The sequence below is a fragment of the Melospiza georgiana genome, chromosome 7, assembly GCF_028018845.1.
Source record: "Melospiza georgiana isolate bMelGeo1 chromosome 7, bMelGeo1.pri, whole genome shotgun sequence".
In the NCBI taxonomy this organism is placed as follows: domain Eukaryota; kingdom Metazoa; phylum Chordata; class Aves; order Passeriformes; family Passerellidae; genus Melospiza; species Melospiza georgiana.
Window position 1 is genome coordinate 8,306,619 of NC_080436.1, and position 13,211 is coordinate 8,319,829.

At 43.0% G+C, this 13,211-nt stretch overlaps 1 protein-coding gene across 9 annotated transcripts in view; it reads right to left on the bottom strand.

Annotated features, from left to right (window-relative positions):
* Positions 1-2,645: 2,645 nt before the first annotated feature.
* Positions 2,646-13,211, bottom strand: part of PCNT (pericentrin) — a 70,329-nt gene continuing 59,763 nt past the window's right edge. For all 9 annotated transcript variants that reach the window (XM_058027616.1, XM_058027612.1, XM_058027615.1 and 6 more), the window contains 9 exons: positions 11,278-11,994; positions 10,409-10,689; positions 10,054-10,153; positions 8,022-8,186; positions 7,046-7,281; positions 5,830-5,918; positions 4,965-5,127; positions 4,343-4,470; positions 2,646-3,035 (listed from right to left, as the gene is read on the bottom strand). In XM_058027616.1, coding sequence (XP_057883599.1) covers positions 2,992-3,035; positions 4,343-4,470; positions 4,965-5,127; positions 5,830-5,918; positions 7,046-7,281; positions 8,022-8,186; positions 10,054-10,153; positions 10,409-10,689; positions 11,278-11,994 — 1,923 coding nt within the window. In that variant the 3' untranslated portion in view covers positions 2,646-2,991. The remainder of the gene's footprint in view (positions 3,036-4,342; positions 4,471-4,964; positions 5,128-5,829; positions 5,919-7,045; positions 7,282-8,021; positions 8,187-10,053; positions 10,154-10,408; positions 10,690-11,277; positions 11,995-13,211) is intronic.

The window sequence follows — 13,211 nt, forward strand, 5'->3', positions numbered from 1 at the left end:
GGCGCGGCCGGGCGAGCAGCGAGCGGGCCCGGCGGAGCCACCGCCCAGCGCTGCCGCAGGTGGGGCCGGGGGCGGGCCGGAGGCGGGCAGCGGCGGTCCCGGGCCGGCGGGCAGGCAGGCAGGGAAGGAGGAGGTGCTGCCGGCCCCACCGCCCCGCGCAGCCGCTGCCGCAGCCCGGGACGGGGCCGGGCCGCCGGGGAGGGGCCTCAGCGCGGCCCGCCCGTGCTCCCTTCCTTTTCCCACCCTTCTCGTTGCCTTGGCACCTGCCGTGCTGAGGCCCCTTTCCTGTAAACGCCGAAAGTGCCCTTTCCCTCCCCGCTTCTTCTTCCCGACGGAAAATAGCAACTGTGACCCAGCCTGGGCCCACCCGGTGTCCCAGGACAGAGCAGGGGCATTTTCATGGCACGGAATTCCACCGTGATAGCCTGGATGTAAAGTGGTGCCTGGGACTGTATTAAAAAAAAAAAAAACAAACAGCTAGTAAGAGTGTATTTTTTAAAACCAACCACCCCTCAAAGGTCAGGAGGAAGCGTTTGGGTTGAGGCCGTATTGAGGCAGCAGCAGCTTTTCCCTGTTCAGCTGGAGGTTCCAGGGGGAGCGTGAGGCAGGGCGCCACAGCCTGATGTTCTGGCACTCCTGCAGCCTCCCAGCAGCTCGGGAAAGGCAAATCCAGGACCTTATCAGTGGTCCTGACCCCCAAACTGCTCTGCCAGTAGCAACTTCCCTAGAACTAGAAAATAGGGAAAGCTGGGGAGTAGTCTGCTGCTGACAACTGCTTCTGTCCAAAACACCGCTCGTGTTCGGGATGAGTGAGGTTTCTGATTTTTCTACTCACATTACTGAAGTTAACACATCACAGGAGAGTATGCCCCATAGGGCTGCCCTTCCAGCGGCATAGACACACCACACCAGCACTAAAAAAACCATGCTGCTTAAAATGTCATTCTTTACACTGGGCAGAAACACTTCTTTCACTTACTGCTGTAATCTTCAGTCAGTATTTTAAAAGGTTCATTTTCTAGACAAACCCTTCTGCTTCCACTACCCTCCAGAAAGCTGTCTGTGGGTATCGGGGAGCTGATGGGGATGTAGCCACAGGGAACACATTACCTGTAGCTCAGATCCTACTGGGTTGGATTCATTTGATGACATAAGTTTTAGCTTTCATATTTTCCAGATTTTGTACTGTATTATTAAATAACTTTGAGCTTCATACGAAGTGTTAGCAAGTTCTCCTCACAGTTTAGTCAGACAAAACAATCCTTTTGCAGTCTGAGAACCAAGGACACATTGCAGCTTCAGGGCCAAGAAGTATAAATAACAGCAAATTGGGGAGAGCAATCTGGGAGGATGGGACTGCATAACCTGAAGCTGTAATTGGACAGTTAACTCCAACATGTAAATGGACCAAAACTTTTATAGAAGTGTGAAAACCTGTGACCTGTCACCCATACTGGCTGTAGCCTCGGCCAGGCTCTTGTACAGCCCAAGGTGTATCCTTTGAAGGCCTTTCAATAATTCCCTGCTTTATTCCTTTAACACTGTCTAGCCCCTGTTCTAGACAGCCTCTCAAGGCATCACTTCTGTGCAGATTTCTTTTCAAGTGTTAGGACTCTTAGAATCTGATTTTTAAAAGAAATATGATGCAGTCACTGAGCCAGCATAAACTTATTTCAAATTGGTTTGGAACTCCAGACAAGTTCAGCCTTTTTTGCCAAGCTTTTACAACAAATCAAGTATTGTTTGTTCACATCTCTTAAATTTATGCCCAATCAGTTCAAGGGTTCTCCTATAGCTGTCAGGGGGTAATAAATCTGTACATGTGCCAAGATCTATCTCTAACACTTTTTTTTTTCCAGAGAACAAAATGGTGATATACCTGACAGATAAATATGAGTTTACCAAGACAAAGGCAGTAAAATAAGTAATAAAATGATCTCAGGTGAATGCCATGATACAATTCTCAATTTCCAGTAGAGAAAAATCTTTTAATAGGCTGCAGCAGAACAATTTGCCTCCAGAAGTGATTTCTGTCATGCCCCAAATGTTAAAAACCACAACTGCTTCAAAAGTAGAGATTTCACATGTCCAGAGATTTAAAATATTCTGGTATTATAATCCTTCCTATGCCTTTTCTAAAGAAATATAGAAATATCACAGACAAGTCTTATTCAGCATGATACTTGGATCTCTCCCAGACATTGTGACTGGAAATGGATGTACCACCAGAGCACCTCTTTCCTCTTCTCCAACCAGCAAGTTCATGCACATTTGGAACTGCCCCCCTGAAGACAGCTCCAGCACAAGAAACCAGACACAGGCAGGATCACTTACATTAGATGTAGATAAGAGTTCACAGGTTTTGTTTGGTACAAAAGACTTAAAACTATGGGCCTTTTGAACTAGAAAAATGAAGCTAAAAGTGTCCAGAATAAATAGGACAGACTGAGGGAGGATTTATGTAGTGAAAAACCAGAAGAGCAAACCCTAAATTCACAGAAAGCTACCGGTATCTTTGATATTTTTGAGAGTATTTGAGCTATTCCTTTAATTGGAATGATCCTGTAGAAATATCAAAACCCAGACAATTTTAGGAACAGCAAAAAAAATAAATAGGTATGACTGAAATAAACAACCACACAATGTAAAATTCACTAATAAAATGTCATTTTAATAACTTTTTTTACAAGGAATCCACCTATACACTATAGAAAAATAAACACCACAGAGACTTTTTGCAGCTTACAATACAGCGATGCAGCCACACTTCAGCTGTTGACTTAATTTCACATGAGAATGTAAAACATTGTTCTTAGTGAAAAGTAAGTCCCTCTTAAAGTACTAAAATATAATAAAAAGAGTCATATAAAAATCTGCTTTAAAAGCACTGCCCTTTATTCAGTTGCATGGCAGATTGCAAGTGCATCTGTTGAGTGAGGATCAACTCAGAGGAAGCAGGAACTTGCAGGACAGATTTTCTAGGTGTTCCCATCACTTTCTTAGGTTTCTCTGATGAGGTGAACCTAGCACTTGTCCTAAATTAAAAAAAAACAACAGATCAATATTAGCAAACTGCTTGTGTTATGAAGCAACAGTGTACAATTAGCAGCATGTTATTTCCTCTAAGCACTTCATATGAGCTACACTGAAAGCAATTCCAATTTTCACGAGCCACCTAGGAGCAATCTCAAACAGGATTTGAAAGCCTAAACATCTGCCAAAGCAAACCTTCATACCCTGGGAGCAGTGCTCCATCACAGGCCTGCTTTACCCCTGTGACAGCTCTGTTCTGCCACTCCTGGGGTGATTCTTTAGCTCACTGGGAGCTGGGAAATCACTTGGCTGACAGCACCGTTCTAAAGATTGCAGCATCATTCTGTAATTCTGGACATTATCATCCTGGTAATATGGAAATGACAGAAATCATATACACTTTTCACAGAAGTGTTTATGGTGTCCCAGCTGTGCAGTCCTTATTCCACACTTGGAATGAAGCAAAACGTGTTACTTCCATAAAGGCTGACAGCTTTCAAGTGTAAACTCTGTTTATCTATCTGATCAGCCATGCAGCTGCAGTGTTTGGAGAAAATCCCCAAAACAAACAAACCCACAAAGTCAGAGTAATAAAGTTTCTAGGTAAAGTCCTGCTGAGAACAATGCCAAAGTTCCCAAACTCTTCAGGATTTCAGGATGATGTGATGACAGGTTGCAAGTTCCTCCTGAGGATAAGGTGTTTCTGTGCTATAACCAACATGTAACGAGAGGAGGTAATTAGACTAATTAAATGAAGTAAATCTGGTCTAGAAATTAGGTGGAACTGTTTTAAATAGCAAAGCTAAGTACCACTACAGTCCTTTGTGTGCAGTTTGATAAGTCTTAGAATGAGATGGCTGTATTTACCAGCCTCCAAATCTTTTTTTAAAATCTGTTATGAACATAAGGAAGTGATAATTAAGGGAAGCATTACAGTTTGTGCTGCAGAGAAAGCCCTGCTCAGCTATTACAACAGCTATGTTTGACTTTAAAGCAAATTAACTCCACACACAGCTTCATTTAAATTGCAATACTTGCTTGTTTAGATTTGGGAATGGGAGGAGGGGGCAGAAATCACATGAAGTTATTCCATCTTAACTCTTTTACTATGCACTTAGAGAAATGCCACACTTGGAGGAATTTTAGATACAACTTGGAAAGGTTTCCTTTTGGAGAATGACTTGGTTACCCCCCAATAATGATAATTACTCCTTAAAATGATGCTCTTCATGGGCAATGTGTACAAAGAACCTTGTGAAAAGCAGCCCAGCCTTGCAGGAGCTGTGAGGGGTGAGAAGGTGGTTCTTACCTGGCTGCAGCCCTCGCAGCCTTTGCTGAATCATCTCCAAGCGATGGATGTATTCTGTGAGTGACTGTTCAGGATCCTGAGGTGGCACAAGGGACTTGTCTGCAGCTGAACTTGGGGACTGGTGCAACCTTAGAAAGAAAACAAATTATTTTCTCCTGCTCATGCTATGCTCTCAAATATATCCAGAAGTTACATTCATACAGTCAGGAATTCTAGGCAAAGAAAACTGGAACCATCACCACCCTTGGCATTTAAATATTTGTTTCTGGAAACAAGAGCAGCAAGAGGCATCATTTAGCCTAGCCTGGATCTACATCAGGCCTGAGCCACCACTAATCCAGTCACACTCAGCACCAGTCAGGGCTGCTGTTATCAATATCCTGTTCCATACCACACAGGTGACTTTTTAGCAGGGCTGTCACAAACAGACACATCCCATGACAGAGGAATAGGGTGGGGTACAATTCAGTCTTTTGGAAGCTCTTGCAGGTCTCAAACTCTCCAAAAACATTTTGCTCAATTCCATGCAAACCAGAAGACCACCTGGCTGTTTGTGACAAACCACTCAAAGTTAAACAACCCTTCCAATAACCTGAAGCACCTCCCATCTCTGCAGACTGACCTGTTGTGTGAGCGGTGGGAGGACCGTGGCGAGAGGCTCGTGAACCTTGCAGCACGGCTGGGTCTGTGGCACAGCCCTGGGTCCCTGTCCTGGGTAGGGGGAGAGCTCACAGGGCCAGCTGGGGGCTGCTGCTCCTTCAGCACTTCTGTTCTAGCACCAGAGGCTGTGGTAAATTATGAAGAGTTAAATAATATGCACTAGGAACCATCGAGAACAGGCTGTCATAAACACATCCAGTAACAGCAGAGTAGTAGGCTTAAGTTTGGTTTTAAATGCAGGTAAACACACTTTCTACAGCTAACAGCTTTTTTATTTTTATGGGGTTTTTTGTTTTGTTTTAACTATAATTAATAGAATTGTGATGCTATCTTGTACTGAAGCAGAAAGTTCAGCATTTGAGGATTCAGGTTTCTTAGGAATCATACAACAGTGGGTTTATGTACCAAGGTGGTGTTGTCTTTTAAAAAAAGTATTTCCAGCAACTTAGAAACAGTGAAAATTACATAGTACCAGGTAATGAAAAAAACACTCTTTAATCTGAATTTTGTTCACCATTGAAAAGACACAATGGAATTTTACACAAAGGGCAACAGCTCCCCAATATTAGGTGCTGCATTAAGATGTTTGCTGGAATTCTTACAAAGGCACTCATCAGTAACTCAAAGGAACACTCAAATGTTCCTCAAGCAACTCAAGTCCTTATTGACCTGCATCAGACCATCTATCCATCTACTCTACAGCTGGATAGTGACAAAATAAACAGATTTTCCCACTTGGGTTTTGTTTTTAAATGGAACACATCACTGAAGAAAACAAATTACAAAGAAAATGACCAAGAAAACAACGTACTTATCCAAACACATACCTGTGTTACCTCCTATACTGTGAGAAATGCTTTCACCCTGTGTGCTCTTCCTGCCAACTTTGTTCCACTTCTTCACCAAAAACTTTAACCTTGGTAAGAAAACAAATTTGTACAAGCATTAAAAATAAGCAGAAATACTTTAACTTTTAATATTATTTGTTGGGAGAGAGCTGATTAAGTGGCATAAGCAATGATTGTTGTGGGAATGACAGGAGAATTCTTCAAATTCAGTTTTTGCAATGCTGGCTTATCCCATTTTACCCTGTAACAATCTTTGAACTGCTGAACAGACTTGCTTGTTTTGGCTCTGCTCCTGATCTCCAGAGAGCTCTTCCTACCTGAGAGGAGCAGTTTGGAGGTTACTGCATGAATTTGGAGGTGCTGCAGCCTTCACTCTTATTATGGTATTCATGTCAAAGACTCTGTGTCATCTCCTGCTGGAAACTTGCTAGTGATCATTTTAACTATGAAATTGCTCAGAAATAACCACCGGTTACATTTAAAACTGCTTTTTTTTTTTTTTTCATTCAATGGGCTTAATGACAGCATGTTGTCCCATGTACAGCTAGCAAAACCCATTTGATAGTGACACAGCATGATAAAATCACACCCAATGAAACACACGCTACTAGATTCCAGAGAATCATTCCTGACAGATCTCATTCTGGTACAGGACAGACTGTCCAGTGAGACCAATGAGATAAGGGTCAGCCCCAAAGGACTCCAGTTTGTAATGCTGTGCACTGGTTCTCAAATATATTGCAGCTGGGTATTGCTCAAGTAGCTTTTTCATATAATTATGGAATGGTTTGGGCTGGAAGGGATTGTAAGGAACCCTACCTTGTTCCACCCCCCTGCCATGAGCTGGGACACTTTGCACCATCCCAGGCTGCTCCAAGCCCTGTCCAGCCTGCCCTTGGACACTCCCAGGGATGGGGCAGCCACAGCTTCTCTGGGCAACCTCTGCCAGGCCCCACCATCCTTGCAGGGAAAAATTTCTTCCCAATATCCCATCTAAATCAACCCTCCTTCATTTTAAAGATATTTTTTACAAATCTTTAGTACAGATCAAACTCAGCTAACAAGTCATGTTTGAACCAGTTCTGGAGATTTCTTCTGCTTAATATTAATGTAGGATAAGCCACAGGAACTATCAATTTTTTAAGCTTCCAATAGAACATCACCAATAAGAGACAAGGGAGTGTTTTGGCTTTACCTGGAGATGGCAATGATGGCTCTGGCTGCACACCTGAACTTGGTGAAGGGCCTGGAGTGGGATGCAGAGAGCTGCAGGTCTGCAGAAGGATAGATTCCCATGCGGGCAATGAGAGACAGAGTTGCCTGCTCACAGTCCTGAAAGCCACCCAGCAGCAGCAAGAGGTATTTCTTCTGATAAACCAGAGCCTTTCTAAAGCTCTCTGCTCGGATGTATTTTCGATATAATCTCTGCAACTGCAGAAAAAAAGAAAAAATTTTAAAAAGTTCGTTTTTTTCACAGTTACTGATGCAAAAAACCAGCCACAAACAAGGTGTCTTCAGGTCAAATGTCCAGACTGAGGACACAAGAGCAGCCAAAACAATTCTGTACACTGCTAAAACCCACCAAGATCTGGAGTGTCAGACCTCTTTAAATCTCCTGAATGTCTTCAACCAAAATTGTGACATTCAAAACTCTAAAGCAGTTTAACTCTTTCATAAAACAAGTACACCTGCTTTAAAAAAAATGTAAGCCAGAATGCATGGTGGGAAAGATGCCTATCAGATTTGATTACAATCAAAGTGTCAGAAAAATAAAAAGTATTTATTTAGTCAGCAGGGATTAAAAATAATGAATATTTTCTATTTTCATGCTTAGACAAAAAATCCAAGTCTCCCTCTCATTTAAGAGAGGAAAGAAATTCCAAAGATCCAAATTACTTTTGATGCAAGTTCCTAACATTGAGGAAGTTCAAGAAGAACTTCTCTAATGAGGTACATATGGGGGAAGCTTCTAATTTAAAATAATATATCAAGCTGTTTGTCTAGAAAATCAACCTTTTAAAATAGCAACTGAGGATGACAGCAGTAAGTGAAAGATGAATGCCATAATCTGACCAATCCCTTTCCCCCCCAACAGATTAGTTTCAAATGTAAGCTCCTGGCTCTCCAAGCTCCAGAGACCCCCCCTTTGCTGGTTATCCCCATGATTTTACCTTAGGATTGGAAGTTTCTGGTACTGGTTTGTTTTCATTTTCAGCATTGGCTTTAGCCAGCTGGGATTCTGCCTGTTTCAGCATGTTCTGCAGCATGTTCCTCTCTCGTTGCCAAGCCTCTCTTTCCAGCTCTTGAACAGGGGCAGCATCACCTGTAGATCTCACCTAAAACAGAAACCTAAAGGAAGTGAGCCACAATGGGTTTTGCACATTGTTTTCACAATCAAACACCTCAAGCTGAGTATAACCCAAATTTATGACAAATTAAAACATAATAACAATGAGCCCAAAAACCAGCAATGGTATTCAGGTGTTGAAAGGCACAATGGGAAACTGAAATGCATGAAAAACCCTTCTGACTTTCATCTGTATCCACAGGCAGCACAGAAATAGTGAAGATGTCTGTGGACATGCAAAAACAAGTTGTGAAAAATCCCACATTCAATTCTGAGAGTCTGTTGCCCAGAGAAGCTGTGGCTGGCCTATCCCTGGAAGTGTCCAAGGTCAGGTTGGACAGGGCTTGGAGTAATCTGGTCTAGTGGAAGGTTCCCAGCCCATGGCAGCGGGTGGAACAAGATGGGCTCTAAGGTCCCTTTCAGCCCAAACCATGCTGTGATCCTGTAAAACTGAGTTTTGTGGTAAGGAATGAGACCCAGGAGTCCAGCTCCAATTCCTCATGGAAGTTCTGCCTTTGTAGCCCTCTTTGTAGCAACTACAAGTTTACTGGTCATCAGTTACATCAGAGCATGATGCATGAGATCACAAAAGAAATAGAAGATTTTTTTAAGGTAGTTGATGTTTTATCCCTTGAAATAAAATCCATACATTACAGAAGCCAGTACAAACAACTGACCCCACTTTCTCCTTGCAACTTATTTCAGTACAATCTGTAGTATCTGAAAGATTCTACATGACTCATCCATGTCCTTGACTTCTGCTGCACCACTTGGCAGCTGATTGACCAGACAGCTCCATTTGGCAGATTTCCCATGCTGACATTTTGCCAGATTCCCTGCCCAATACTCCCCCAATTTATTGCAACTCAAGGGGGAAACAGCAGAAAATTCCTTTGGTGTCGTAAGCATGTGGTTCACTACCTAAAGGAAGGAGAAATTCAGAGAGGAGACTGAAGGAAAAGGTGATTCTGGAAAAAAAAAATCAAAGCCTGAAAAGAGAGCAGAGAGGAGGAATTGTTGGTGCCCACAGAAAATAAAAGCTATTGAGGTGGAGTTTTTGCTCCTAATCTCTAGAAAGGCATGTGACTTTAAAGAGCTCTACTGAACACTTTTATTATTTAAAAAAAAGTCAGGAAACTTGAGTTCCTTGATTTTTGTGTGGTCAGCCCCTGAAGGAGGGAACTCTGCTCCAACAAGGGTTTTGTCTACAGCTGACAGCTCTAAAGGTTGGTGAGAGGAAGGCTTAACCAAAACAATCCCATGAACTTGAAGAAGAGGCAGCATCCCCTCCTCAAGGCTGGAGATGATCCACTTGGCAACCACCTGTGTGGCTGCACAGGTAACAGAAGGAAAACATGAACTGTATTTTGTAAGCAGGTAGACACAGGGAGAGCTGCAACATGCCAAGCTTGTCACACATCAGACTTGTGAACAGAAGACACAAAAAACTTTTCACTTATCAGTCATAGATCTCTGTCTATTTCAAGAGAAAGACAAAACTGCAATTATCTGGGGAATCAGATGGAATCTAAAAGTAATGCATTTATGTATTTTGTATCAATAGAGCTTGATCTTGGGTAATCCCTGGGCTTGTGTAAAATACTTGCAATACTGCAAATTTGGGTCAGAACAGCCCTCGTGAGATGACAAACCACTATGGTGCTTTTAGAAAAAAGTAGTTGGCATTTTGGTGAAAAACAGCTGTCTCTGGATGCATCAAGCAGCTACAGCAACACATCCCAAAGCTGGTGATCCTTGGACACATTACATATCTAGGGAAAAAATGCTCTCAGAAGCAGACTCTGCAATATGACAAAACAGAGTGGAACATGAAAATAAATTAATATTTTCCTTACCTGAGTTGTAGCAGGCGACAAATCTGATTTTAGCTCCCTTAATGTCTGCAGTAAAGAGGCCACAGCTTCATCATTTGATGCAGACCAGTCATTAACCGTTCTGTTAGGCAGAAACACCTTTTCAGTATCAGGCTGATTTGTAAGAATGTTAACACACATTTAATTGCTTCTTCCCCCTACTTGACCTTTAAGGTTCTCAGGCTTTACTTATGCAATATTTACCACACAAATTACTACAAATACGCAGAGAAATTAGCAAGTTCTGTTAATTTTTAAGAATTAAGAAAGCTCTCAGCCATGACACACACAAGTCAATAAGCAGGATGGAAAGCAAAGTGCTGTTTTATGAACTCACTTATTCAGAGTTTTATGTATGAACTCATTCAGGTGCATAACCACAAAGAGCAACTGCTGCCTTATCTTCTCCAGCTGTTGCTGCTGCTGTTGCAAGTGGGGTTTTTCAGTTTGCTTTGTCACAGGCTGTGTGGCACTTCCATCTTTGCTTGAGGTACACAAGAGTTCCTCCTGACAGTTTGGAGCTGGAGGATTTCTTTCTTTTTCTCTTAATACTGCCAGCATTTCCTGCAGTTCTTTGATTCTTTGTTCATCCCTTTGGTGTTGCTGTTGCAAGTTTTGCTGTTTGAATAAAATAAGGAGTAGTTAATTGCTTGTCATATATACCCACTTATGTAAGTGTCACACACCTAATCAGCACATCCCTCTGGGTGTTCCTGAACTGCCAGACCACTTTTGGGGAAGGCTTGGAGCACTGCTTCCCAGGGCCACCAGGAAGCCATTTAATGACACTGGAGTAGCCATTGGCCCCATCCAAGGAGAAACCCAGGGTGAAACCACTAGTTTCTCAAGCCATGACTGGGATCCTAGCTCATAAAATAAGGGCAATGACATGAAAGTTAGTTTGGTTCCATCCTGCATTTAATCCATATTCGTCCCCACCTGTGAACAACCAGCATAGGCAAAAATTTAAAGATCAACTTTAAAGATTTAAAGATCAACTTCCATCAACAACAAACCCAGACAACCCTTGAAAATAGCTACATTTCACAAAAGCAGGACAAGAGCTGATTTAATATATTTTTCAGAATGCTTTAGCAGAAGGCAACATTCCAATCAAAGAAAACCATCCAGAGGGTTAAATCCCAGTGTGTGGGGATGTAACATTTCAGTGTGTGGCTATTTCAGTGTAAGGCAGAGCATTCTCACCAGTCTCTCCTGATCTCTCTGCCAGTCCTTCTGTTTCTGTAGCTCTGTCTGTTGCTGCTGTTTCTGCTCTCTTTCTCTCTCCTCTTTCCTGTTCTTATCTTGCTCTTTAAGCAGTGTGAAGAGTGACTGCAGTTGTTCCCAGTCCACTTTGAGCTTGACCTCTCTCTCCCTCTGGGCCTCCAAGGAACGGATCACCTCTTGCTTTTGTGTCTGCAGAGACTCCAGGGTGGCTCTCAGTTTGTCACTCACCTCCCTCTCCTTCTGGGTTTCCTCACAGCACATCTGCACCTCAGCCTCCAGCTGCCTTTGAGACAGGATGGCCTTCTGGTGCATTTTCTCAATAACAGCAGCAAGCTCCATGGTTCTGCTCCTCTCCTCTTCCAGCTGGGCTTGGAGCTCTCGGACAAAGGCCTGTTCCAGCAGGGCCTCCCTGTGCTGGCAGGAAGCCCCTTCCTTCACCCTCATGCTCAGCTGCTCTGTCAGAACACGCTCGTGGTTCAGGGAATCCAGGAGCTCCAAGGATCGCTTTTTCTCAGCTTCCAGGCTTTTCTGCAGCTCCCTCAGCTTGTTGTGCTCCTGGGCCAGCAGGGCTTCGCAGCGCGAGTGCTCGATCTGCAGCTCCTTGCGCAGGTTGTCTGTCACTGTCCTCTCGTGCTCCAAGGACACGGCCAGCTGGCACTTCTGCACCGACTGCACATCCAGGGCAGCCTGCAGCTCCTGGGCACAAGGGGAAAGCACATGGATTCCAGCACAAACACTCAGCTCTGGCACTGGCTGCCATTTAGCCTTTTTCAACCTCCTATTTTATCCAGAAAGAGATTCAAGACTTAACTAGAGTAGTTCAGGTATTAAAAAGCTTAATTTAAAATTACAAAAAAATGCTCTTTAGGAATATGGTACCAAGCAACAAACGCAAAAATTATCATGTTAATGTATCTGCCAGCGTCACAGACATATTTTATGAAAAATCCTTTTGCTAGGATTTTTCTCCTGAGAAGCTGAGAGGCCTCAGAAATGGAATATAAACAATAATTATCTGCTGCTGTGGAATGCAACAGATGGATCTGTGATGGGTCTCATATGGTTGTTTTTAATTAATGGCCAATCACAGTCAGCTGTCTCAGACTCTCTGGTCAGTCACAAGATTTTATTACCATTCCATTTCTATTCCATTCAAGCCTTTCTTCTATTTTTTTAGTATAGTTTTAATATATCATTGTCTTTTAATATAATATATATAATAAAATAATAAAGCAGCCTTCTGAAACATGGAGTCTAGATTCTTAACTCTTCCCTCATCCTGGGACCCCTGCAAACACCACCACATGCCAGTACATTATTTCTTCTTCAGTTAGTAAGATCCTCATTAGGAAATCACTACTTTTCACATCACTCAGTCCCATTAATAAGTAACATCTGCAACAGCAATAACCCTCTTGTGTTAAAAAGAAAAATCTAAGCAGTCAGAGTAGATGTAAAGCTTCAGAACCTGGCAGCCCATCTCTTCAAAGCACAGAGTAGAGACTGCAAAAAGTAAATCACAGAATGGTCTGGTTTGGAAAGGATATTGAAGTTCATCTCATTCCTACCCCCTACCATGGGCAGAGACATCTTCCACTATCCCAGGTTGCTCCAAGTCCTGCCCTGGGGAAACAGCTGCTCTGGGTAATCTGGATGCCAGGGTCTCACCACTCTTACAGGAAAGAATTTCTTCCTTACATCTAGTCTAAATCTACTCTCTTTCTGTTTAAAATCCATCCCGAGAGCCAGTCTTTCTTCAGAAGGAATGGCAGGGACTGAAGGAACAGTGCAGGGCACTGCAGACAGCCAGAGCTGCCACTGCTGTCCCAGTAGGGAGGTCCACCCTGCCCTGCACATAGCCAGCTGCATTTGTTATCTCCTAGAAGGCCAAGTCAGAGGCTAAATGGCAGAAG